At 38.9% G+C, this 24,122-nt stretch overlaps 1 protein-coding gene and 1 pseudogene across 9 annotated transcripts; both read left to right on the top strand.

The window, feature by feature from the left end:
• The first annotated feature begins 421 nt into the window (after positions 1-421).
• Positions 422-22,141, top strand: LOC148866887 (Pentatricopeptide repeat (PPR) superfamily protein). Of its 9 annotated transcripts, XR_016108922.1 has the most exons (9): positions 432-561; positions 1,071-1,133; positions 1,207-2,588; positions 19,090-19,223; positions 19,335-19,366; positions 19,462-19,493; positions 19,652-19,682; positions 20,489-20,555; positions 21,863-22,141. XR_016108922.1 is itself a non-coding variant. In XM_088974317.1 (3 exons), exon 2 carries the CDS (start codon positions 1,315-1,317, stop codon positions 2,548-2,550), a length of 1,236 nt encoding a protein of 411 aa, XP_088830443.1. In that variant the 5' UTR covers positions 435-561; positions 1,071-1,314; the 3' UTR covers positions 2,551-2,588; positions 17,326-17,463. The 9 variants fall into 9 exon arrangements, 1 of the variants encoding a protein (XP_088830443.1); XR_016108918.1 differs by adding an exon at positions 17,342-18,845 and having other exon boundaries at positions 435-561; positions 1,071-2,588; positions 19,090-19,366; XR_016108919.1 differs by having other exon boundaries at positions 435-561; positions 19,090-19,366.
• On the top strand, positions 13,104-15,072 carry LOC148866888 (uncharacterized; annotated as a pseudogene).
• Positions 22,142-24,122: the final 1,981 nt, after the last annotated feature.

Here is a 24,122-nt window from a genome sequence, read left to right on the forward strand (position 1 = left end):
CTCGTCGGGCCACGTGCAACGTTCGGGAAAGTAAATCTTTGAATCATTTTTATTCTCTTCTACTTTTGTCGTGAAAGAGGTTGAGGCTGTTAACCCCACAACCAGAGCATATTTCCCATATTATTAATTTAATTGAAAAATCAAGAATAACATGAATCTAACTTGCCCTACAAATTAAAATTAATTACAACTTTACATTTTATATAGACAATCATGGATTTTGTCCCTTGCAAAAATACTAAAAATTCGTTGGCTTCAAATAATCTTCATAATACATTAAATGAAGAGTCCCGTTAGTTTGCCTCTTAAATGTCTTTAGGCGACGTGTTCAAACTGTATTGGAAGGTGCACGCTTCCCGTGGACCGATGGGTCCACTGGATTCGTGCCCGAAACAGTATACACTATACAGTGACTCAGTGAGGGTAGAGTTAACGAAAAGAACACCCAAAACCCCATTTTCAAGCTTATAGAACACAACTTGGCCTTCCCGCCCGTTATCAGTTCACCGGCGACCAACGTCAACCGACGTCCGGCGGAAAAACTCCAACCGTCGACCGACGGTAATCTCCTCCTCCTCCTCCTCCTCCTCCTCCTCCTCCTCCTCCTCCTCCTCCTCATTCTTCTTCTTCTTCTTCTTCTTCTTTTTCTTCTTCTTCTTACCTACAAACTCAGTTCTCGCTATTATTATTTTCCTTTTGAATGCTTCGTTCTATAACCGGCGTTACCTGACAAATACAAGCTTTCTGTTGATAGATTTGAATTGGGCAACTTCTCGAATTAATTGGTGTGGAATAATTTCTGTAACCCTTTTCTTTTTTTTTTATTGCTTCGGGCATGTGGAGTATGGTTTTAAATCTTTCGTTTTGATTTTGATATAAGAACTGAATATTTTCTGTGAATTTTAAATGGAATATTTGTGTTTTTTTTTTCTACATATTTTATTGTAGTTTTGTTGACAAACAACTGGTGTGGTGACTTCAAACTTCTTCCCTCTCTGTCTGTTGCTAATTAGATCGGGCCTCAGAGTTTTGTACTCCATTGACTGACTTACTGTCATCATCTTGTGCAGCAAAAACAACCTCAAGCAAAGTTTCATTTATTTGGGGTTGCCTTCACGAATGCAATTTCTGGGGTAAACTCTGTGAAAGATCACGATTCATGTCATCTGTTAAACTGTGAGTCCCAACTCATATATGTTGATGCAGGAAATCCAAAGGTAGCTCGCGACTTGTGTGCTGCTTCCCTTCATTGTTTGCTGCCTACCATTTATTCGTTAAAACTTCCAGAAGGTGCTAATGCAGTTAATGTAGAAAATGCATCAGATCACTAGATTGAAGAAAATGATCCCGCGTTTGGTTGCTAGCCGTAGAGAAACGCCCCAAACAATCTTTCATTCGTTATTAGTTGATGACCTGGGTATTACCAGAATACCAGTTTGTTCTCTTTCTTCCTCCTCTGCATCTTCCGATGAGACCGACATGTTTGACCGGTTAAATCATAAGGACTGGTTAGCACCCAATGAAGTTCTAAAAATCTTCAGAAGGCTGAAAAATCCTGAATCAATTATGAGTGCCTTGGAAAGGATCTCCAAGCGTATGGACTATAAGCCCAATGAGGCTTTTTACACGTTGGTCATTGAGAAGCTTTCCCAAGGAAAGAAGTTCGATGCCATTGATGATGTCTTGAAGAGGATAAAAACTGAAAAGAATTGCAGGCTCTCTGATGGTTTCTTTTATGGTGTAATCAAAATTTACGGCAACGTGGCTGGTATTTTGAATAAAGCGATAGAGACCCTCTTCAGTATGCCAGAGTTCAATTGTTGGCCTGAGGTTAGGACTTTCAATCTAGTGCTTAACATGCTTGTCTCGGCCAAACAGTTCGATGTGATTCATGAAGTGTATTTAGGTGCTTCTCAATTGGGCATTGCCGTTGATGCATGCTGCCTTAACATTCTCATCAAAGGTTTGTGTGAATGTGATAAGTTGGACGCAGCCTTTGCCTTGCTTGATGAGTTCCCCAAACAGGGCTTAAGGCCTAATGTGAAGACATACTCAACTTTGATGCATTATCTGTGTGAGCATGGTAGAGTGGATGAAGCATTCAAGCTGAGTGAGAGAATGGACAGAGAGGGTTGTCATCCTGATACAATTACATTCAATATACTGATTCAAGGGCTTTGTAAGCAAGGGAGAGTGGACGAGGGTAAGGAACTTCTAGACAGAATGAGACTTAAAGGATGCTACCCCGATTCAGGATCCTATCAACAGGTTTTGTATGGCCTACTCAGTTCTGGGAAGTTTGTGGAGGCCAAGTGTTTCATTGAATGGATGGTTTCCAAGGGTGTGTTTCCGAGTTTTCGGTCCTATAAGTTGGTGCTTGAGGGGCTGCTTCAGGAAAGCCTATTGGAAGATGTGAATTCGATTCTAAAGCAGATGGTACAGCGAGGATTTGTACCAAGGATGGGAATGTGGAATAAGATTCTTAAGAGCATGTTTCAAGGGACAAACAGCTATAGTTGCATTTCTTACTCTGAAATTATTTATGAGTAGGCTTACAACAAGGACAGGTTAAACCCTTTTCCAGCAAGGTAAATCTTTTATACTTTCTCAACAGATTTGCAATACTCCATTAAGTTAAATAAGGATTTGAGTGTGTTTTTTAGTTATTGTGTGTAGGTCTCCACATAATGGCATAAGTTGGTTTTTTTCTTTGAATCTTTGAATTTCCATTTTTCTGCTGGCACTGTCACATTGCTTGAGTGTGGTTTTTTATGTTCCAAATAATGGCATAAGGATTTGAGTTTGGTTTTTTCTGTTTGATTTGTTGGCACTGTCACATTGCTTGAATGTTCTAGGGTTCTATCCAATTTCATGCTGAAATGTGGTGGAATGAAATGGAAAAACAAATAATGATTGTTTGAGAACTGCTTTATTCATTACCCCTTTCTCTGACCCATATACTTAACAAAGCTTTAAATGCTTAGTTTGATTTACCATCTGTCATGTTATCAGTATTAGAATGTGGTTCTAGAAGATTTATTCATATTGGTTTAAGAATTTTCACCTTGGGAATTCTTCAATGCCATTCTATTACTTGCATGCCGTGGTTTTTGTGCCACAACAATCCAACACATGGAGGGACCAATTTTTGGCCCTTACTGCTTGCGGGTGTTGTTGCTTTATAGTATGTTGGATTTTATTTTTATTGGTTATTTGTTTTATTTAATTATCAAGTTAGCAACATGTATTTGAAGGTGGTTTAAAAATTTTAAGACATCATAATGTGGGGTGTATGGTCTTTTTCTTTTAAGAGACTATGCATGTGGGAAGACTTTAAAAACTTGATTTTATATGGTTTGATCTGAACAAATGGTCTTCCAAAACTGTGCAATCCAAACATCATTTCTATTTCTGTAGAACAAAAACATGTTTGATGTTTCTCAGGAATATTCTACCAAACTCGGCATTTGTTTCTCAGAAATAAAAAACAAGAGAAATGCTCTGTAACAGAAATTTTCTCGGCAACATAAATGAGCAGAAATGATGCCAAATGGGGCCTTAGCAGCAGATGGATCCTGGACAGAAATGTTTCAACAGGAAATTTAAGAGAACTCCCTTGGATGAGCGGAAAATCCTGGGAATTCAAAAAATTCATATAAAGCATAAGATTTATAGATTTATTTAGTCATATCTCACCCTCTTCAGATTTGTAAAAGTGCATGGAGGTTCTCTCTATGTTTCCTTATTTCACTTTGGCCTTTTACTGCTGCAATTTTACTGTTAGGTGTAGCATAACAAGAAGGAACTAATAAGAATGACACTAAAGGACTAGGGCCCATTTGGCCCAATCTCTCTACACTCCCCCTCAAGCTGAGCATAGATATCAATCATGCCCAACTTGCTTATATAGTGAGCCAGCTTTCTTTTAGGAACACCTGTTGTCATAACATCAACCAACTGTTCTTCAGAAGCAACAAATGGTAGGCAAACTTCTCCTGAGGCAACTCTCTTGTATAAAATGCTTGTAAATTTCAATGTGCTTAGTTTTGTCATGTTGAATAGGATTATGTGCAATGTTGATAGCAACCTAGTTGTCACAATATAACATCATTAGCTTCTCACAGTCTATACTAGTTCTTCTAAAAGTGATCTCAACCACAAAAGTTCAGAAACTCCATGTGCCATTGCCCTGTACTCCGTTTCAGCTGAGGATCTTGCCACTACAGATTGCTTCTTACTCCTCTATGATACAATGTTCCCTGCTACCATAGCACAATAACCTGAAGTGGACCTCCTATCACCAATACATTCGGCCCAGTCAACATCGGTGTATGCTTCCAGCTTCATATGTCTATGCTTAGCAAACAAGATACCTTTCCCTGGAGTCCCTTTTAGGTAGCACAGAACCCTCTCAGCAGTTGCTAAATGTGTATCTCTGGGAGAATGCATAAACTAGCTAATTACATTAGCTGCATAGGAAGTATCTCTGACAACTTATGATTTAGGTTTATAGGAGTAGAAGCAGGTCGAGCACCCAGTTTACTAGTATCTGCAAGAAGATTAAGAACATACTTCCGCTGAGAAATGAGGAGACCATACTTAGATCTGGAAACTTCAATTCCCAAGAAATATCTGAGTTTCCCCAAGTCTTTAATTTCAAAATCAGTGTTAAGAAAACTTTTGAGATGAACAAACTTCCTGGGTGTCATTACTAGTAACCACAATATCATCAACATATACAATCAGAAGGGTCACTAAGGAATCTCTCCTCTTAACAAACAAGGTATGATCCGGTTGAGTCTGTGTGTACCCAAAAGCAACAAGAGCAGCCCGAAATTTGTCAAACTAGGCTCTAGGAGATTGCTTAAGGCCATAAAGGGACTTCTTCAGTTTACAGACCTTTCTTTGCGTCTCCTTCCCATACACCCCTGGAGGTAAAGACATATAGACCTCTTCATGTAGGTCCGCGTTCAAGAAAGCATTCTTTACATCAAACTGATGAAGAAGCCAATCAAAAGCAGTAGCTAAAGATAACAAACCTCGAAATGAAGTCATCTTGGCTACTGGGGCAAAAGTTTCCAGGTAGTCAATACCATACATCTGAGTATACCCTTTAGCAATCAAACGAGCCTTATATCTTTCAACAGTACCATTAGAATGGTACTTAATAGTGAACACCCACTTACAGCCAACCGGTTCCTTTCCCTTAGGCAAATCCACAATTTCCCAAGTATTGTTCTTATTGCAAAGCATTTAGTCCAGTCATCATAGCATCCCTCCATTCTGGTTTGGACAAGGCTTCTGTGATAGATCTGGGAGTCACATTTGTGGAAACAGAGGCAATGAAGGAATAGTAGGAAGGGGAAAGAAGACTGTAGGACAGGTGTTTGGAAATGCAATGAATTGTACATTTCTGTTTGCCTTTGCGAAGGGCAATAGGGAGATTAAGGTCAGGGAAGGTATTTGAAGTGGTAGAAGAGGGCTGACCTATTACCTCAGTAGTGATAGGAGGAGCAAGAGGCACATCTGAAGGCATGGAAACAACTTGCATGTCTCTGAGTCTTTGTCTCCGGTACCATCTTTGGATAATAGGATGGGAAGGAAATGTGGGAGGATGAGCAGGAGGAGGAGGGGGAGCAGGAACATGAGAAGAAGAGCCAATAGAGGACTCGATTGGAGGAGACTTCATAGAAGATTCAAAGGGAATTGGAAGAGGAACAGATGGTGACAATGCAAACAACTCCTCTGAATGCTCCCCCTCAGGAGAAGTACCAAAGAAAGGAACATACTCTGCAAATGTGACATCTCTGGAAACAAAGCGAGTGTCATGAACCGGATTAAAACAACAGTATCCCTTCTGTGTTGAGGCATGTCCCAAAAAGACACACTTGTGTGCTTTAGGCTCAAACTTATGTCTTTGATGACTGTGAACAAGAACATAGCAAGTGCACCAAAATACTCTTAGAGGAAGAGAGAAGAGATCTTCATTTGGGAAAAGCAAGCTAAAGGGACTTATCAAAAAAAAAAAGCAAGCTAAAGGGAGTTTTAAACCCTAGAACCCGGGAAGACATTCAGTTTATCAAGTATTTAGATGTAAGGACAGCATCCCCCCAAAACTTAACAGGAACATGGGAAGCAAAAAGAAGGCTCCTTGCAACCTCAACCACATGTCTGTTCTTCCTTTTTACCACTCCATTTTGTCGAGGAGTGTAGGAATAGGAAGTCTAATGAATATCTCTAACGGTAACAAAGTAAGAGGAAAGGCTCTTCTCAAAATATACCTTTGCATTATCAGATCGGAATATTTGGATCCGAATGTTAAACTGGGTAAGTATAAGTTCATGAAATTTTTGTACAATATTTGGTACTTCATCTCGGGATTTCATGAGGTAAATCCATGTGTAATGAGAGAAATCATCAATGAAAAGAATGAAATATTTGTAGCCCCCCATAGCAGGTAAATGATATGGCCCCCACACATCAGAATGCACAATATGGAAAGGAGAAACAGATCTTTTATTACTCACTGAAAAAGATTCTCTACAATGTTTTGCAAGTTCACATGACTCACAATGAAGACTCAATAGGGATATTCCCTTAAACATTTCTAGAAACAGATGACTCAAAGCTGAAAAAGACAAATGACCAAATATAAAATGACATATCATGAATCTATCAACTGACTTTGATAAAATAGACTCCAAAGATACTCCACTAGGTAATCCAGAACTTTGATCATAGACATCCAACAAGTATATCCCATTCGCCTCATGGCCACTCCCAATCGTCTGCTGAGACTTCAGGTCCTGAAAAACACAATAAGTAGGAAAGAAGGTTATGCTGCAGTTCATTGATAAAAGGTTAGTGCTAAGTTTGGGAACATGAAGGATAGAAGATAATACAAGTGAGCCAGAGGCTCTAACATCCCCCTTGCCAGAGATGGGAGTAAGAGACCCATCGGCAAGAGAAATCTTCTCTCTACCCGAGAGGAACTGATATGAACAAAAAATGTTGGGTATGCTAGTATGGTCCGATGCACCAGAATCTATGATTCAAGGAATTCTACGATTACCTAAGGCTATAGCATGATTTGTAGAAGCATGAATACCTGAATGGGCAAAGGCAGATGTAGAGGGGGTGCTTGAGGAGGAAGATGCAATGGTAGACTCCAAGTGATGTATCAACTTCCAATATCTTTCAAATTCTGCCTTCATTGCTGCTAGCTATTCCACAATAGATTTTTCTTCACTTTCAGATACTATAGTAGCATTTTCATTCTTGGGCTTTCTAGACAGACCACCCTTCTTAAAATTGTTGTTGTTCCGAAACCTTTTTGGAAGAAGATCTGGATGAAGTTTCCAACAAGAATCCTTCATATGTTTCGGCTTCTTGCAATATTCACATATCACCTTTTTTTTTCATTTTAATCCAGCATGTCCAAAATGTTCTGGGGGAGGTGGGGTCTGTAGCTGTACCAATTGCCTGCTCTCTTCACTCTTCACCATTGAGTATGCATGAGCAAGTGACACTTCATCCTTGGCCAGAATATTTTGCCTTGTAATACCAAATTCAGGATTGAGTCCTGTAAGGAATTCAAACACTCTGATTCTTTCCACAAATTTCTTGAAAGTTTCTACATCTTTAGTGCTTTTCCATACGACTGTTTCCATAATATCTATCTCTTGCCATAGTGACTTCAACATCGAATAGTAGACAACCACACTCTCCTCCCCTTGTTTTAAATTTTTAACATCATTCTTCAGTTTGTAGGCCCTTGCAACATTTAACTTTTGAGAGTATGTTTCTGTAACAATATCCCAAATCTCCTTGGCTGAAGTCATCCACAGATAGTGTTGACTTATGTGGGGCTGCATAGAATTTACCAACCACCTAATGACTGTGTAGTTATTATGAAAATTTGAGAGAAAAAATGAATTGATTGTATTGTCTTGGAAGGAGCATATACACAACTTTATATAGAATTACAGAGCTAATTTATAGGGTGATAAAATAGGAAACTAAGTTTTCCTAAAAAACTGATTTCTATATCAGTGGGATTCTCCAATTAATATCCCATGATTCTAGGAAATTAAGTTTCCTAAATTGATGGACCTAAAATTATGGAGAATCAATCAGAGAGTCAATCTTCTACTTTCCAACACTCCCCCTCAAGCTGGTGAATATGCATCTTTCATTCCTAGCTTGGAGATAAGTCCTTGGAATGCCACACTGCAAAGCCCTTTTGTCAGCACATCTGCCAGTTGACCATTCGTTGAGACGTATGGAGTGCAAATTAATCCGCCATCCAGCTTTTCCTTAATGAAATGCCTATCTATCTCAATGTGCTTTGTCCTGTCATGTTGGACGGGATTGTGAGCAATGTTAATAGCTGACTTGTTGTCACAGAATAATCTCATTGGACCTTCCCATCTAATCTTTAGGTCTTCCAAAATTATCTTGAGCCATAGTAATTCACATACTCCCTGAGCCATTGCCCTGAATTCTGCCTCCGCACTTGATCTAGCTACCACATTCTGCTTCTTACTCCTCCATGTCACAAGATTTCCTCCAAGGAACGTACAGTAACCTGTAGTAGACCGCCTATCCATGGGAGAGCCTGCATAATCTGCATCGGTGTATGCCTCTAGGGTTAATCCAGTGTTTCTTTTAAACAAGATTCCTTTGCCAGGATTAGCCTTTAGGTAATGTAGTATCCTATAGACCGCCTGTAGGTGAACCTCTTTCGGGTTGTGCATAAACTGGCTAGCCACGCTCACGACATATACTATGTCTGGCCTTGTGTGGGCAAGATATATAAGTTTTCCTACTAATCTTTGGTGCATTTCCCTATTCATGATTGGATCTTCATTTGCTTCTCCCAATTTGTGATTTGGCTCAATCGGTTTGGATGATGGTTTGCATGCTAACTTTCCTGTCTCTCTTAAAAGATCTGTTACATATTTCTGTTGTGAGATAAAGATGCTTTCTCTGGAATGAGCTACTTCAACCCCTAGAAAATACTTCAATCTCTCAAGTTCTTTTATTTCAAATTCTCTGACTAGGCATCTTCTCAAGGCTTCCTTCTCCTTTTCATCGTTTCCTGTCACAATTATGTCATCGACATATACCAGAAGAGCCGTGACTCCCCCTGCATCCAAATGCTTTATAAAGAGTGTATGATCTCCCTGACTTTGTTTGTATCCGATGGCAAGCATAACTTTAGTAAATCTTCCAAACCACGCCCTAGGTGATTGCTTGAGACCATATAGTGCTTTCTTCAACCTGCAAACTTTATTTCTTTTTAGATTTCCTTTGAAGCTCGGAGGAATATCCATGTATATCTCCTCCTCTAAATTACCGTGAAGAAAAGCATTCTTTACATCAAATTGCTCCAAGTACCAGTCGAAGTTAGCTACTAGTGACAACAAAATTCTTACCGTATTCATCTTAGCCACTGGAGCGAATGTCTCCTGATAGTCAACACCATAGGTGTTTTAAATCCCAACACCCTCGAAGGTAATCGATTTATAATGTATGCGGCTGTAAGCATTGCTTCCCCCCAATAGGTTTTTGCAACATGCTGGTGGAAAAGTAAGGCTCGGGTTGCAACTAGTAGATGACCATTCTTCCTTTCTGCTACTCCGTTTTGTTGTGGAGTATTAATGCAGGAGGATTCATGGATAATCCCTTCTTTTTGAAAATATGGGGATAAAGTTTGGTTGAAATAATCCCGTGCATTATCCGATCTAAATCTTTTGATTCTGACCCCTAACTGATTTTAGATCATGTTATGGAAATTTGGGAGTACACTACTTACATCTAATTTAGATTTAAGAAGAAAGATCCAAGAGACCCTAGTGCAATCATCAATAAAAGAGACGAACCATCGTGAGCCAGACACATTTGGAACTGTGGAGGGTCCCCATATATCCCTATGGATAAAAAAGAATGGGACTGAACTTCTCTTGTTACTGATTGGAAAGGGCACACGCTTGTGTTTTGCAAATTCACACACATCACAATGAAAATATTCAACACTCAATCCTTTAAACAATGAGGGAAACATAGTTTTCAGAATTCCAAAAGATGGATGTCCTAGTCTAAAGTGATGAAGCCAAATGGTGTCTTTGTTGGATGATGAAAGGAATGATAGAGATAACTTATCCTGGACAATATTTGAATTGCATGATTCTTCAAGATAGTAGAGTCCATTCTTCTCCTTAGCAAGTCCAATCCTCTTCCCCGAATCCTGGTCCTGAAATATACAGTAAGAAGGATAGAAAAGCACATTATAGTTCATGTCATGGGTGAGTTTTTGGATGGATATCAGGTTAGTGGACAATTTTGGAACATTTAGGACACTTTTTAGTGTAAGTGATGGATTAATATGGATATCCCCAAGGCCAACTACGGTAGTAAGGGAACCGTCTGCAATGGCTATTTTTCGATTGCTTGAGTAGGGGGTATAAGTGCTAAAATGTAGTGAGGAGTGAGTCATGTGATCTGTGGCTCCTGAGTCAGTAACCCATAAATCCCTAATAGGTTCATCTGAGACATTTAGTCCGTGAGGAATAGAAAACTTACCTGAGATTGCAAGAGAGCCTATACCACTAGGTTTCTCCAACGATCCCAGAAGCCCCCTTAACTTTTCGATCTCCTCCTTATTGAACCCGGTCTTGTCTGGAGGCTTTTCTTGGCTCGGTTGTTTTGTGGTGAAGTTAGCTTGACTTCGACTCTTCTGTTGTCCTCCTCGGTAGCCCCATTCCCTATTCGATGGTTTACCATTCAGCTTCCAACACTTCTCTTTGGTGTGCCTTGGTTTCTTGCAATAGGTGCACCAAAGAGACTCCTTGTTGTCCCGTGCAGAGGACAAATCTGTCTTCATTTCTTCCAGTATTTTCGGTTGTTCCATCCTTGTAGTCATGGCTGAACCTTCTAGTACTTGGGGTTCAAGCATAACCCCCCTACGACTTTCTTCAGCACGGATCAGAGAAATAGTCTCATTTAGAGATGGTACCTCTTCTTTGCCGAGAATCTGGACCCTAACTTGATCAAATTTTGTGTTGAGTCCTGCAAGAAAGTCATAAACGCGATCTTTTTCGATAAAACTCTTTAGGATTGCTGCATCCGCTGCACATTTAGTCTCAATGCACCGATAATGATCGAGTTCTTGCCACAGGTTCTGTAGTAAATTTGCATACTCGGTAACTGTCTTGCTGCCTTGTTTAGTTGCTCCAGTCTTGACTTTGATTTCGTACACTTGTGCTGCATCACGTGCTTTTGAATATGTTTGTCGGACGACATCCCAGATCTCTTTAGCCGTGGATAAAAACATACACGTGTCGCTGATTTCAGGGTTCATTGAATTTCATAACCATGACATGATCATGGAGTCAGATTCGTCCCATGCATCAAATCTTGGATCTCCTTCCTTCGGTCCCGTCCCTAAGAGATGGCTAAGCTTTCCTTTTCCCTTTAAATATGTTCGAACAAACTGAGATCACTTCAAATAATTTTTACCGTTCAACCTATATGCTGCCTGAATGTTTTGCAGGTCGCCAGATGCTTGATGTGAGGAAACTTCTTCCGATTGTGCAGTGGTATTTGATACAGTGGCTTCTGACATATTGGGCGGGCTTCAAGAAAGAGAGAAAAACAAACAATGAAGGTCTGAAAAACTTAGTAAGGGTTGACGATGAAGGCCTAAAGAATCTTTCAACCAATTTAAAAAAAAAAAGGTAACTGTAATGCTCCACCAAACTGAAGAGTGGATCGAAACCATTCAAAATCAAAACTGATCCAAACCAAACCAAAGGGATTCAGTAAATCTGCTCTGGGCAACACCAGATCTAAGATTTCAGACTGATCTGATGTCTCTACAAAGAGATCCAAGAAAAGGATGAATCCGATGGCGCAACAGTCCAGAAGAAGCAAAAATGTAGAGTTCAGATCTGTAGCCGATCTCGAAGAAGAATCAAGGACATTCAAGAACCTCCCAAATACTGTTAAAGTTTTCTTGAACTAGCAGCGGAGATGACCAAAGAGATACTATGTGTGGATTAAGTCGTGACCAGCTCTGATACCATGTGAAAATTTGAGAGAAAAAATGAATTGATTGTATTGTCTTGGAAGGAGCATATACACAACTTTATATAGAATTACAAAGCTAATTTACAGGGTGATAAAATAGGAAACTAAGTTTTCCTAAAAAACTAATTTCTATATCAGTGGGATTCTCCAATTAATATCCCATGATTCTAGGATATCCCATGATTCTAGGAAATTAAGTTTCCTAAACTACTTTCCAACAGTTATCCTGCATCCATTTCTCATATGTAGGATCAGTCTCTTCCAGCATCACCTTACTACCCGTGAGAGGCCCTAGTTTACCTCTACTATAGACATGGATCTTAATAGATTGTGCCCAAGCAAGGTAATTTGTGATGTGGACACGTTTATTGGGAAGAAGTATAGCGGTCGACAGCAGTAGTAATTGGGTGTTCTCAGTTCTCATCTTATCTAATTCCAGGTAGATACAGTTCTATCTTATCTATTCAGCATTCTTATCTTATTTGTTTTCAGTAGTAGGATTAGTAGGGAGTCTTATTTATTCAGTGTTCTTATCTTATCTGTTCAATAGTTTAGATTAGTAGGGATTCTTCCTAAAAGTAGGACTTATCTCTTGTAATCTCCTATTTAAGGAGCTGATAATATTCAATAAAGGCATCAGAAATTTCAGTCAAGAAAAGAGCAAAGGAGAGTTGGTGATCTCTTGAACAAATCACCATTAAGGCGCCAAGATAGGTTCCTCAAGAAAGGGGAGGAAGAAGGGAAAACAGGAGGTTTTCCCCATGGACCAACCCGTGACGAGATCCTATTTGTGGGCTTGTAACAATTTGGTATCAGAGCGAGGCGTCATAGGTGACCTTGAGTAGTTGAAGACTAGGGTTCAGGATTTGGAGCTCAAGATCGTGGAAAACAGCACGGAGGTGCGCGAGATCAAGGATGACGTCTGAGAATTAAGGCGCTTGATGGAGTTGTACTTTTCCAACAAGGAAAGGAACTCGGAAGGGGGTGCAACCACAATCGGTCTCTGACCAGACATGGCAGAATCGTCCGACGAGCAACAGGTCGTTGCCCTAGCGCAGGTTAGCAACACCCAGAATGTCTCGATTAAGTAGGAATCCGGTGTCATTGAGGATTCCATCGACGAGAGTTCAAAGAAGAATAAGAGCAACTACTCCAAGGTCGTCATCGTTGACCTCAACGTTGACCCTCCCGAAAGCGACGACAACGACTGTGCCTCCATCGCTCCTCCTGATTCCACCAGGAGCATTAAGGAAGAAAATTGTGGGGAGAAAAGTACCTCAGTATGTAAAGATGCTGTGGTTGATGCCACAAAAGGAGAAGCTAAAGCGACGGCGACGACTGTGCCTCCATCGCTCCTAATTCCACCAGGAGCATTAAGGAAGAAAATTGTGGGGAGAAAAGTACCTCAGTATGTAAAGACGCTGTGGTTGATGCCACAAAAGGAGAAGCTAAACGGTTAAATAAACTGGGGAAGTGTCGTTCAAGAATTAACAAGGGAAAATGTTCTCTTGAATGTGGGCTTGATAGGGATGCCGATCAACACTGTCAAGGGGCTCCAGCATCCCGTGAGGAAAAAGTCAGCAGCCTTAAAACTGGTTTGGTTCATGTTGCAAGGAAGATGCCTAAAAATGCCCAGCACATTTTATACTTGGCCTAATGTATCAGAGGTTGGGTCAGCCATAGAAGGCAGTGCCAACATATGAAAAGGCAACAAAAATGTTACTTCGGAGTGAGGAAGAGATTGACAGGCCTGAGTTACTTTCTTTGGTTCAAATTCATCATGCACAATGCCTCCTGCTAGGAAGTACAATTGATCATTGTGCTGATAAAACTCACACATGAAGAACTTGGAGAAATTATTTCTAAGTTGAAGGAGTCAGTGCAGTCGGATACTAGACAAGCATCTGTCTGGAATACACTTGGTTTATTACTTATTAGAACCGGCCGTCTATAGAGTGCTATATCGGTTTTATCCTCTTTGTTGTCTATTGCTACTAACCACTTGGACTCCCTTGCAAATCTTGGGATTGCTTATCTTCAAAGTGGTAGCTTGGAGCCGTCAATGAAATGTTTTCAAGATTTGATTCTAAAAGATCAAAACCATCCTGCAGCCCTAATCAATTACGCATCTCTTCTTTTGTGTAAATATGGTTTAGTTGTTGCAGTTGTTGGGGCAAGTGCTGGTGAAGGAGCTTGTATGCCTCATGTTGCGGCTGCAAATGTTGCAAAAGAGTGTTTGTTAGCTGCAGTCAGATCAGATCCTAGGGCTGCACATATCTGGGTGAATCTTGCTAATGCATACTATTTGGCTGGTGATCATAGAAGTGCTGGAAAGTGCCTGGAGAAGGCAGCAAAACTGGAGCCTAATTGCATGTCAACTTGATATGCTGTTGCGCTTCATCGTATCAAGGATGCAGAAAGGTCTCAAGATCCCACTGAACAACTTTCATGGGCTGCGAATGAAATGGCTTCAATACTCAGAGAAGGGGACTCTGCAACAATTGAGCTTTGGATAGCATGGGCAGGACTTGCCATGGCTCACAAGGCTCAGCATGAAATTGCAGCAATGTCTGAAACTGGACATAATGATTTGACGGAAGTGGAAGAGCGAGCTCTGTACACACTAAAGCAGGTAATAGAAGAGGATCTAGATGATGCAGTTTGGTGGCACTAGCTTGGCCTTCACAATCTTTGTACTCTACAGTTCAAGACATCTCAGAAGTACCTTAAGGCTGCAGTTGCCCGCGGAAAAGAGTGCAGCTATGCATGGTCAAATCTTGGTATCTCACTGCAGCTGTCTGAGGATGAACCCTCTTCATTGGAACCCGATCCAGGAGGGCAAAATCATTCCACCTATCCGGGATTCCTTTGACTGAGTTTCAAGACACATATCCTGATTTCGAGCTTGAGGACAAGCTCTTAGTCCAGGAGGGGAGTAATGATGTGGACGCGCTTATTGGGAAGAAGTATAGCCGTCGACAGTAGCAGTAATTGGGTGTTCTCAGTTCTCATCTTATCTAATTCCAGCTAGATACAATTCTATCTTATCTATTCAACATTCTTATCTTATCTGTTTTCAGTAGTAGGATTAGTAGGGAGTCTTATCTATTCAGTGTTCTTATCTTATCTGTTCAGTAGTATAGATTAGTAGGGAGTCTTCCTAAAAGTAGGACTCTTATCTCTTGTAATCTCCTATTTAAGGAGCTGATAATATTTAATAAAGGCATTGAAAATTTCAGTCAAGAAAAGAGCAAAGGAGAGTTGGTGATCTCTTGAACAAATCACCATTAAGGCGCCAAGATAGGTTCCTCAAGAAAGGGGAGGAAGAAGGGAAAACAGGAGGTTTTCCCCGTGGACCAACCCGTGACGAGATCCTATTCGCAGGCCTGTAACAATTTGTTCCGTCAAGTTTAATTGTAGTCACTCCTGTCAGAATGGAATTTATGGGACCAACCCTCGACATCGAGATCTGCTTCATCTCACTTCCAGATTGCTCCATCAATTAAATGAAAATGAAAAACAATGTTTTCAACCTTTATAGACCTAACTAAGGTCAGCCAAACATTCAAAAGTCCCAAAACTAGGGTTTCACCGTACCTGGCCTTCGGGGAAAAAGAGAGAAGAGGTAGCCACTCTAACCAGAGCAATCCAAACCACTTCCAACTGTAGCCACCCACTTTTGGAAATAAAAAGGAACCCTTCAAGCCTTAACAGCCTCTTCAACTCGTAACTGGAAACTCTCTAGTCAGCTAGGGTTTTGGGAAAAATTCTGCAGTCCCACTTTCTTGGCAATCTTCGGCCAGCTTCTGACTCTCCAAACCCTCTACCAACTAGACAGACAAGATCTCTGATTGGTCAGCAATTTATCTCTCCATACACCTTTCGATTAAAAGAAAAGTGTATGGGAAAAAAAGAAAAAAAAGAGAAAACGAAGGAAGACTTGCTCTGATACCAAGATGTGATTCAGACCAATAAAATTAGTAGAAATATTTAGATTAGAGCAGAAAGAAGGAAGGAAGAAGAGGAAGACAGCAAGAAGAAGAAAGAAGAAAAGAGAAAGAAAGGAGGAGTTCGATAATCTCCTCTTCCCCCTACTCTAATCTTTTATTAAACTTACTTAAGTTACATAATTTGAAAGAAGGCCCTTAAGTAGGCGTCCACATCAGCAATACACTTAAAAACAAAACAAAAGCTAAAGACCCATAAAGAAAGAAGGCCCAATAAGAAAACATAACAAGAAGGAACTAATAAGAATGACACTAAAGGACTAGGGCCCATTCGGCCCACTCTCTACATTAGGCTGCATTTGTTTTCTGTGGAAAATTCATTGATGTAAAACTCAATCGATGGGTTTAAAATTTTAGTGGATCGTTGGAGCTTTTTTGATGTGATAATCGATGTAAATAATACATTGATTTTATTGATATATTATTTACATCAATTACCGATGGAAAACTCAACCGTTGGAACCTTTTTACATCGATTTTCGATGTAAACATTACACTGAAAACAAGCATGTGAAAATATGGACCGGGAGTGGAGTTTTACACTGGTCAGTATTTACACTGAAAACAAACGCCTGCAAATGTGAATTGATGGTGGAGTTTTACATCGATTCGCATTTACACCGAAAACAAATGCAGCCTTAAAGACTTCTACCAATGACAAAATGGATTGTTGATTGGTTGGTATCTTTGTCCTGAGTAGATAGCTTTTCATTTCTAACAAGTACCCTAAGTAGGACAGAGGTATCGGAAAATAATCCCAAGAACACCTATAGTTATTATTACAGGGAAATTTTATTCAAAATAGACCACCACCATACCAAAAACCCCCTTGATGTTCTTTTGTTGATTATATATCATTTCTTTTTTAGATCCAGGGATAACATGATGCTTACTTGCTTAGCAATTATCAGGTTGCATCATCTCTAAAAGAAAAGTCAAAAGGATATTTAATTATATGACATTGACACTTAAATGAACTTCACTACAGGATATTTTGATTATGTCAGTAATAATTTTTTTTTTCTTTTTCCATTATTGTCTAGCTCAGTAGTTGTTTGTTGTTACCTCTATGATTTAGTGTGGTCATAACTGAATATCATGTAAACCTCTCTCTCTCTCTCTCGTATACCTCATTCTTGGTGTACTGGAAAAAATTCTCCTTCTTGAGGCTAGAACACAAAATATAGTATCTGCGGAAACAGCTCTTACATCCCAGTCATTTATGCAGTTTGGGCTCTTAACAGGCTTACCGATGGTGATGGAGGTTGGACTAGAGGAAGGATTTTTAACAGCCTTTAAAGACTTATCCTCATGCAGTTGCAACTGGCTGCTGTTTTCTTTACTTTCTCCCTTGGGACAAAATCCCACTATTAATCAAACAATTCTTCATGGGGGTGCTGAGTACAAGCCTACTGGTCATAAAGCTGTAGTCTCCATGCGAACTTCAGTGAAAACTATAGATTGTACTCGTGCAGAAACTTAATGAAGGGATTTAAACTGCTGCTCCTGTTGATTGTTTACAATTTGTTTAAGTGGTCTTATGTGAGCAGCATGACATGTATTAATTGCGTTCTCTATCTGGTTCATGTTGATGACCTGGCTGTTTGCACCATTTCTGTTTAACCCATCTGGATTCAACTTGGAAGGACTGGAATGAGTGTATTAATAATCAAGGAGGTATAGGAGTACACCAGGTAAACAGTGAACTGATGAGGAAATGGAGGTAGCTGATTCCTCTCCCACTAAGGAGGCTGTTAGGCCTTGCTGATACCCACCATATGATGGAGCTATTAAACTTAACTTAGAAGTAGTGATCCGGGTCCGTCTGGCATTGGTGGAGTATTTAGAAATGAGCAAAGATAGTCGTGTGATCTATTCAAGCCCAATCGGAGTAGGTGACCCATTTCTGTTTAACCCATCTGGATTCAACTTGGAAGGGTTGTGGAAGACTGGAAGGACTGGAATGGGTGGATTAATAATCAAGGAGGTATAGGAGTACACCAGGTAAACAGTGAACTGATGAGGAAATCGAGGGAGGTAGCTGATTCCTCTCCCACTAAGGAGGCTGTTAGGCCTTTCTGATACCCACCATATGATGGAGCTATTAAACTTAGACAGAAGTAGTGATCTGGGTCCGTCTGGCATTGGTGGAGTATTTAGAAATGAGCAAAGAGTAGTCATGTGATCTATTCAGGCCCAATCAGAGTAGGTGACTCATTGAGGGCTGAAATTCTAGCTGTATTGGCAGTTCAAAAAGCAAAAGGATTGAACAATCGAAAATTGTCAATTGAAGAAGATTCAAAGCTGGTGATTAATTGGCTCCAAAATGACGAGGAGGATGGATGGTGGTGCTACATCTATGAGAAAAGGAAGGTGATGAGGTTATTACAAGGGGTAGAGATGACATCCAATTGGGTGAGAAGACTGAAGAGAAGCCAATGCATTTGCTGACACACTGGCTAAACAAGGGGTGGGAAGGAACAATTTGTTTTGGGCTATATTGTTACTTGATACTTCCTTGGGGAGAGCTAAGAGAGTTTATTTCTTCCCCTGGCTAAACATGGTGTGTCTCTTTTCTTAGACAGTTAGACAGCAAGGGTTCCGTGCCTCTCCTTCTCCAGTGGAATACCTGAATGGGTTGGCTATGACGGGGGTGTCTCTTTTCTCAGATAGCAAGGGTTCTGTACCTCTCCCTCTCCAATGGGATACTTGAATGGTTTGGCTACAATGGGGGTTTCACATTCTCAAGTATTCCTTATTTCCTCCATTCCTTCTTACAGTGGATGTTATTTTTATGGTGGTTTATGCTCCCTAAGCTCTGCTTTCCTTTATTTGTTCCCCTCTATTTTGTTTTTTTCTCACAAGTTTATTAATTGTTGGCTTTCTATTTTGCTTTCGTTGAGTTTCTATTTTCTCACAAGTTTCTTCTCCCTAAACTCTGGCTTCTATTTTGCTTTTTGCTCCCTAAACTGATATTTTTCTTGTTTTATAGGATTTGAGGTCGCTCTAGGCTGTTTTCCTACTTGCCTCGGATGTCTTTCCTCTATTTCACTTGGGGTTTTGTTTCTACCATTGGGTTCTCCTCTTTATTTTCTTCTACTAAGGGAGTTTGTTTTCATGCTAGAAGTATGTTTATGCCCTTTCTCAATGGATTTTGATGCAACTCTATGTTACAACTTGTTTTAATCGCTAGCCATTTGTTGGTTATGGCTGAGGACGCTCGACAATTGCCAACAGGTTTCCTATCACTTCACCTTTTTATTATAAGGGTAAGCTGCTTAGACTTCCCCTGCAGTTTTACCCGTTCTTTGACTGTATAGCATATTACTTATCTGTGGGTTCATTTCATGATTATTTTATCTAGGTCCTTCCATTTTTCGAGTTGCCCATTTTCAGGTAATCATTCTCAGCTTTAATTTTAATTTTCAAAACTAAACATTGCTATTGATCAAATGCATTAAACCTTAGTGTTTATCAAATTTTGACTTCTTACCTCAATATGAAAATGCAATGTCTTAGTTTTTTTTTTTTTTTTTTTAAATGCTGATCAAAAGAAATCTCGAGGACCCAAATTCCTTGAAGCAGGTAATTACTTTTCTCTTGAAAATCCTTGCACTTTCTATTAATTATAATCCATATGAAGTTATAAACTAGATATTTATGTGAATCAGGGCTCCATTTTGATTTATGGTGCTATATTCAATAAGGGAATTTGTTTGTTTTCTCATGCAACATTTTTTGCAGAAATTTGAAGAGTTTGGACGGACTTGGAATTGTGATATAAAGAATTAGCTTACATGATCCCCTGTTGTTTCATGCTGAAATTCATTTGAAGCAATTGGCTTCCTACATATGCAACTCATAAATTAAATGATGGGAAGGATATTTCTATGGCTTATCAATGGGGTATAGAAATTTGAGATTAGTTGGGTACAAATGGTCATGGGGTTCCAGGAACCGTTTGCTAATTAAGGATATTATTTTATTTTTTTGATAGTTGATTTATTGTTGTAGTTTCCAAGGATATTATTTTATTCTTATGATTATTGGTATTGAATTGGGATCTGCTCTTCACATAGCACTCCTCACACGGACTTCGTAGCCACATCCCACCATGTATTGGGAACAACTCCCAATAATAATAACATACAAGTACGGGAGATGTTCCTAATGTGCAACTGGTACATGCAGTGAGGTTGGTGTGAGGAGCGAATTGTGAGGAGCAGATCCGGACTCATTGGTATTGTTCATTATCATTAACAAAAATTGGTTGATAGTTATTATTATTGTTACTTATTTTTCCATTTTATTTGTTTATACATTTTCTACTTAAACCTCAACAGGTTTATTTGAGAATCGCTTATGCCTACATTGCCTTTTGTTCCTTGTAGAGAGCTCCATTCAGCTAATCATCAATGAGCATCGAGCTTGGGTGTGGACCTTAACTGAATGAGCATGGTATTTTATCTTCTCTGTTAGTTGGTTTATTGCTTTTTAATAAACTAGTTTATAGTTCTTCATAATTGATAATAATTATCTATTTTATTTTATTTTTGTTTATTTTCTATTAAAACCTCCATTGATTTATTTGAGAATGACTTAAACCTATGTCGTGCTTTGTCCTTAGCAGAGAGCTCCATTCACTTGATCATCTTTGATTATTACTTGCAAGGTTGAGATTGACTTGATAGAATGAGCATGGAGGGCATGGACCCTAATAGAATGAGCATAGAACTTGGGCATCCCTTCCTTTCAAGGCTATTATTATTCATAGATGTGTTTTTTTTATATATACATGGAATGTTACACCTGATGCCTGACCTGAACACCAAAGATATCTGCTAATAGTAGAGACTTGAGATCTTGATGAGTGACTGAGACTTCTCGGAATTCTCTCAGGCAATTAAGATTAAGGAATATGTTTCAAGATTCTTGGATTCACTGTTTATATTCCCTTGTTACCTCCCTTTCAGCAATACACGTTATTTTTAATGATCTTGGTTGGATTGCTATTGGATTATATTATATCTGGTTTGTTGTTGTTCCTTATGCTCATACATGTTTGTTGGAAATGGGCTCAAGGACAAGTGCCAACACTGAATGGGGAGAGGGATTGGAGTAGAGAGAGGGGGCGAGAGAAAGAGAGGGAGGGAGGAATATAGGGTCATAGGGAATAAGTGCTCTAATTTGTTCTTTCTTTGTTTTATATTTTTAGTTGGATGTGGGTAATGAGGTCTTATAGAGCCCATATTTTTTTAGAGATCACTAGAGATTATTGAGCTGTTTTTGTCCCATCAATGAAGTTTGAAAAACTGATATACCCTCTTTCATGAAAGATGATGCATGTGATTAATCATGATCATCTATATATCAAGTAGGGACATTTTCTAGATTGTGATAATTAAGCTCACCTTATATGTAATCTCTATAATCCAAGTGTTGGGAGTGATGTTTTGAACACATGGTACGGTAATGTTCCAAAAGGAAAACGGTCAAATGAAACAAAATTACCTATAATTTTTTCAAAGAAACAGGGATTGGGAGTGTCGATTCTTAGCTGTGAGAATCATTTCATTCTTAATCAAATTTAATTTTATCAATTTTCTCATTCTCTTTATTTGTTTGATTATCTCTTTCCTTTACCAAAAAGCAAGAACTAGACTAAATTTCGTTTGTTTTTCTATTATTGTAGGTTCAGACTAGGCTGCCAATCTTTTTCTCTTACTGGCTCTTTTAATAATTTATTTTCCTTTTTAATTGAGCAGGTTTTTAGTGAAGATGGAAAATCAGTTGGGACAACCACAAGTCTGATTCTATGTCGTGGCCTTTAATCACAAATCATTAGTCATGGCGTTGAGAGACAAAGATGTCCATTGAAGAGCGATTTTCGCTATAGAAGACAATTCAAATAGCTCACCTCAAGTATTAACATGTTTCTGTAAAGAATGAGATTTTTCTTTTGTAAGAAGCATATTAACCTCTTTAAATTCGTGTGGGTAGTGCTTATTACACCATTTCCAAATTAATTAATTTCTTTTAAAAACATACCTGTGATCCACAATTAATTTCGCACTATTTCCAGCACTCTCTCATAACCTCTACAAAGCAAAAAATATCACACATTTCAGGAAAATTTTTTTTTTCTACACTCATTAGCCCCTGCAACCACTCCTCTAGTATCATATTAAACCAACAAGGCAATAACACTCTCAAGGAGATTCTTGTTTCTTTATTATACTTGAGAACTTATGTTGGTTCAAGAGATATTTGTGGGTTGTGTTGTTGAAGTTCGATTCCATGCATGTGCAACACTAATAATGTTATTATTGCTACTTGTTAGTATAGTAGATACTAGATAGATTGAGTTTTTCAACATGACGTCCGCATGTTATACATGCAATGAACGGAGGGAGGAGACGACTTAGTGCAAGTAATCATCTTCTATTCAGGCGGCTTAAAGCACTTTTGTGGTCAGTGATGGACTTAATTGTGTGCTGCCTGGCATTTTTGCCTACCTGGGGTTTTCTCTCTGTAAGTTTAATTTAAAAAGAAACGGAAATATAATGTGCTCCATGAATCCTTATTGATAATTGCAGATATTTTAATGTGAACCTTTATTTATTCCTTCCAGATTGCACAAGCTGTGAGACCTGTGGTAGAGGATAACGGGACTATGGGACTTTGTCATTGTTCTTTCTTAAGTTTCTTTTCTGTGATGCTTCCAATAGGTTTCTGCTAATTCAATCAATTCTTGCTGTAAATAAGAAGCATTGGTATATTTCTAGGTACCGACGGCTGATAAATGTACAATTGTATGGTATTATTTGGTCATCATTCTGACTGGATCTCAGGTTGAAATTAGTACTCGATAAAATGTAAATATCATTTATTTTAACCAGTGTTCACAGTTTAGAGTGAAAATCTGGTGCTAATATCTCCAACATTGCCTGATTGATTGGAACTTCCACCATTCATCCATTCTCCTCTTCATACTAAACAGTCAGAGTCCATTGTTTTTCCTAGCATTTGAAAGCTATTGGATTCATGGTTTATAGATGAATGCAGGTTATCCATGGTATTACTGGTGTCAACATCCATGTATGCATCCATTATTCCTTGTTGACATTACTAAGGAAGACTACCAACTAGATTGATGGTGATGATTGGTTGTCGAGATCCTTTTATCTGTTTTTCATTCCAGAGACAATTTGGTTGATCATATTCTGTTTTCCATTAAAGATGAACTCTTCAACTAATTCTGTTATTGACTTATGGACACGTGGATCCACTGGAAGCCAAAGGATGCACTCTAAATTTAAGCACTTGTTGGTTTTACTAGTGGGAAAATTCAACATATATGCGGAGGTTCAAAGTTTTGACATCATATACCTCGTATATCGGGTAGGGGTTCTCACGGTTCGGTTAGCCTATTTTTTTTGGACCGAAGCGGTACTACCAGTTTATGGAAAACCGGTAACGGAAATCGAATTGAAGTTGATCAGTAATTTGGTTCGTCGTTTTTTTTTGTTTCTACAATATATATTATAAAAATGTATGTAATATTAGATTTTAAATGATAAATAATATATTATATGTTATAAATATATATTTATATATAATGCATATTTATTAATTTATAATATATAAAAAATATAATATATATAATATATAGAAATATATGTGTACCGGTCAGTTCGGTTAATCGCCGATTTTTTATATTGGTTAATCAAAACCGAACCGGTACCTTTGGTTTTTTTTAAAATACCTAACGGAAATTGAACGGATCAGTTTGGTTTCGATTGATTTTTTGGTTCAGTTTGGTTTTTCTTGCTCACCTCCAATATCTGGTGTGTTGTATTATAACATTGGGTGAATGATACACAAAATACAGGCTTTCTTGGCCTTTTGGCCCATTTCAAAGGGTAGGTAGGCCCTAGACATACCCCTTGTCCTATTTTTGGAAAAATTCCCGATTAGTACCCTATACTTTGGGCCTAGTGCCACTTTGGTCATTGAACTTTAAAA

This window comes from Nelumbo lutea, chromosome 3, assembly GCF_056320005.1.
Source record: "Nelumbo lutea isolate HS-2025 chromosome 3, American lotus-T2T, whole genome shotgun sequence".
In the NCBI taxonomy this organism is placed as follows: Eukaryota; Viridiplantae; Streptophyta; class Magnoliopsida; order Proteales; family Nelumbonaceae; genus Nelumbo; species Nelumbo lutea.

Bases quoted from the DNA above. Each gene is read 5' to 3' on its own strand.
- LOC148866887 (XM_088974317.1), top strand. From the start codon at position 1,315: ATGCATCAGATCACTAGATTGAAGAAAATGATCCCGCGTTTGGTTGCT.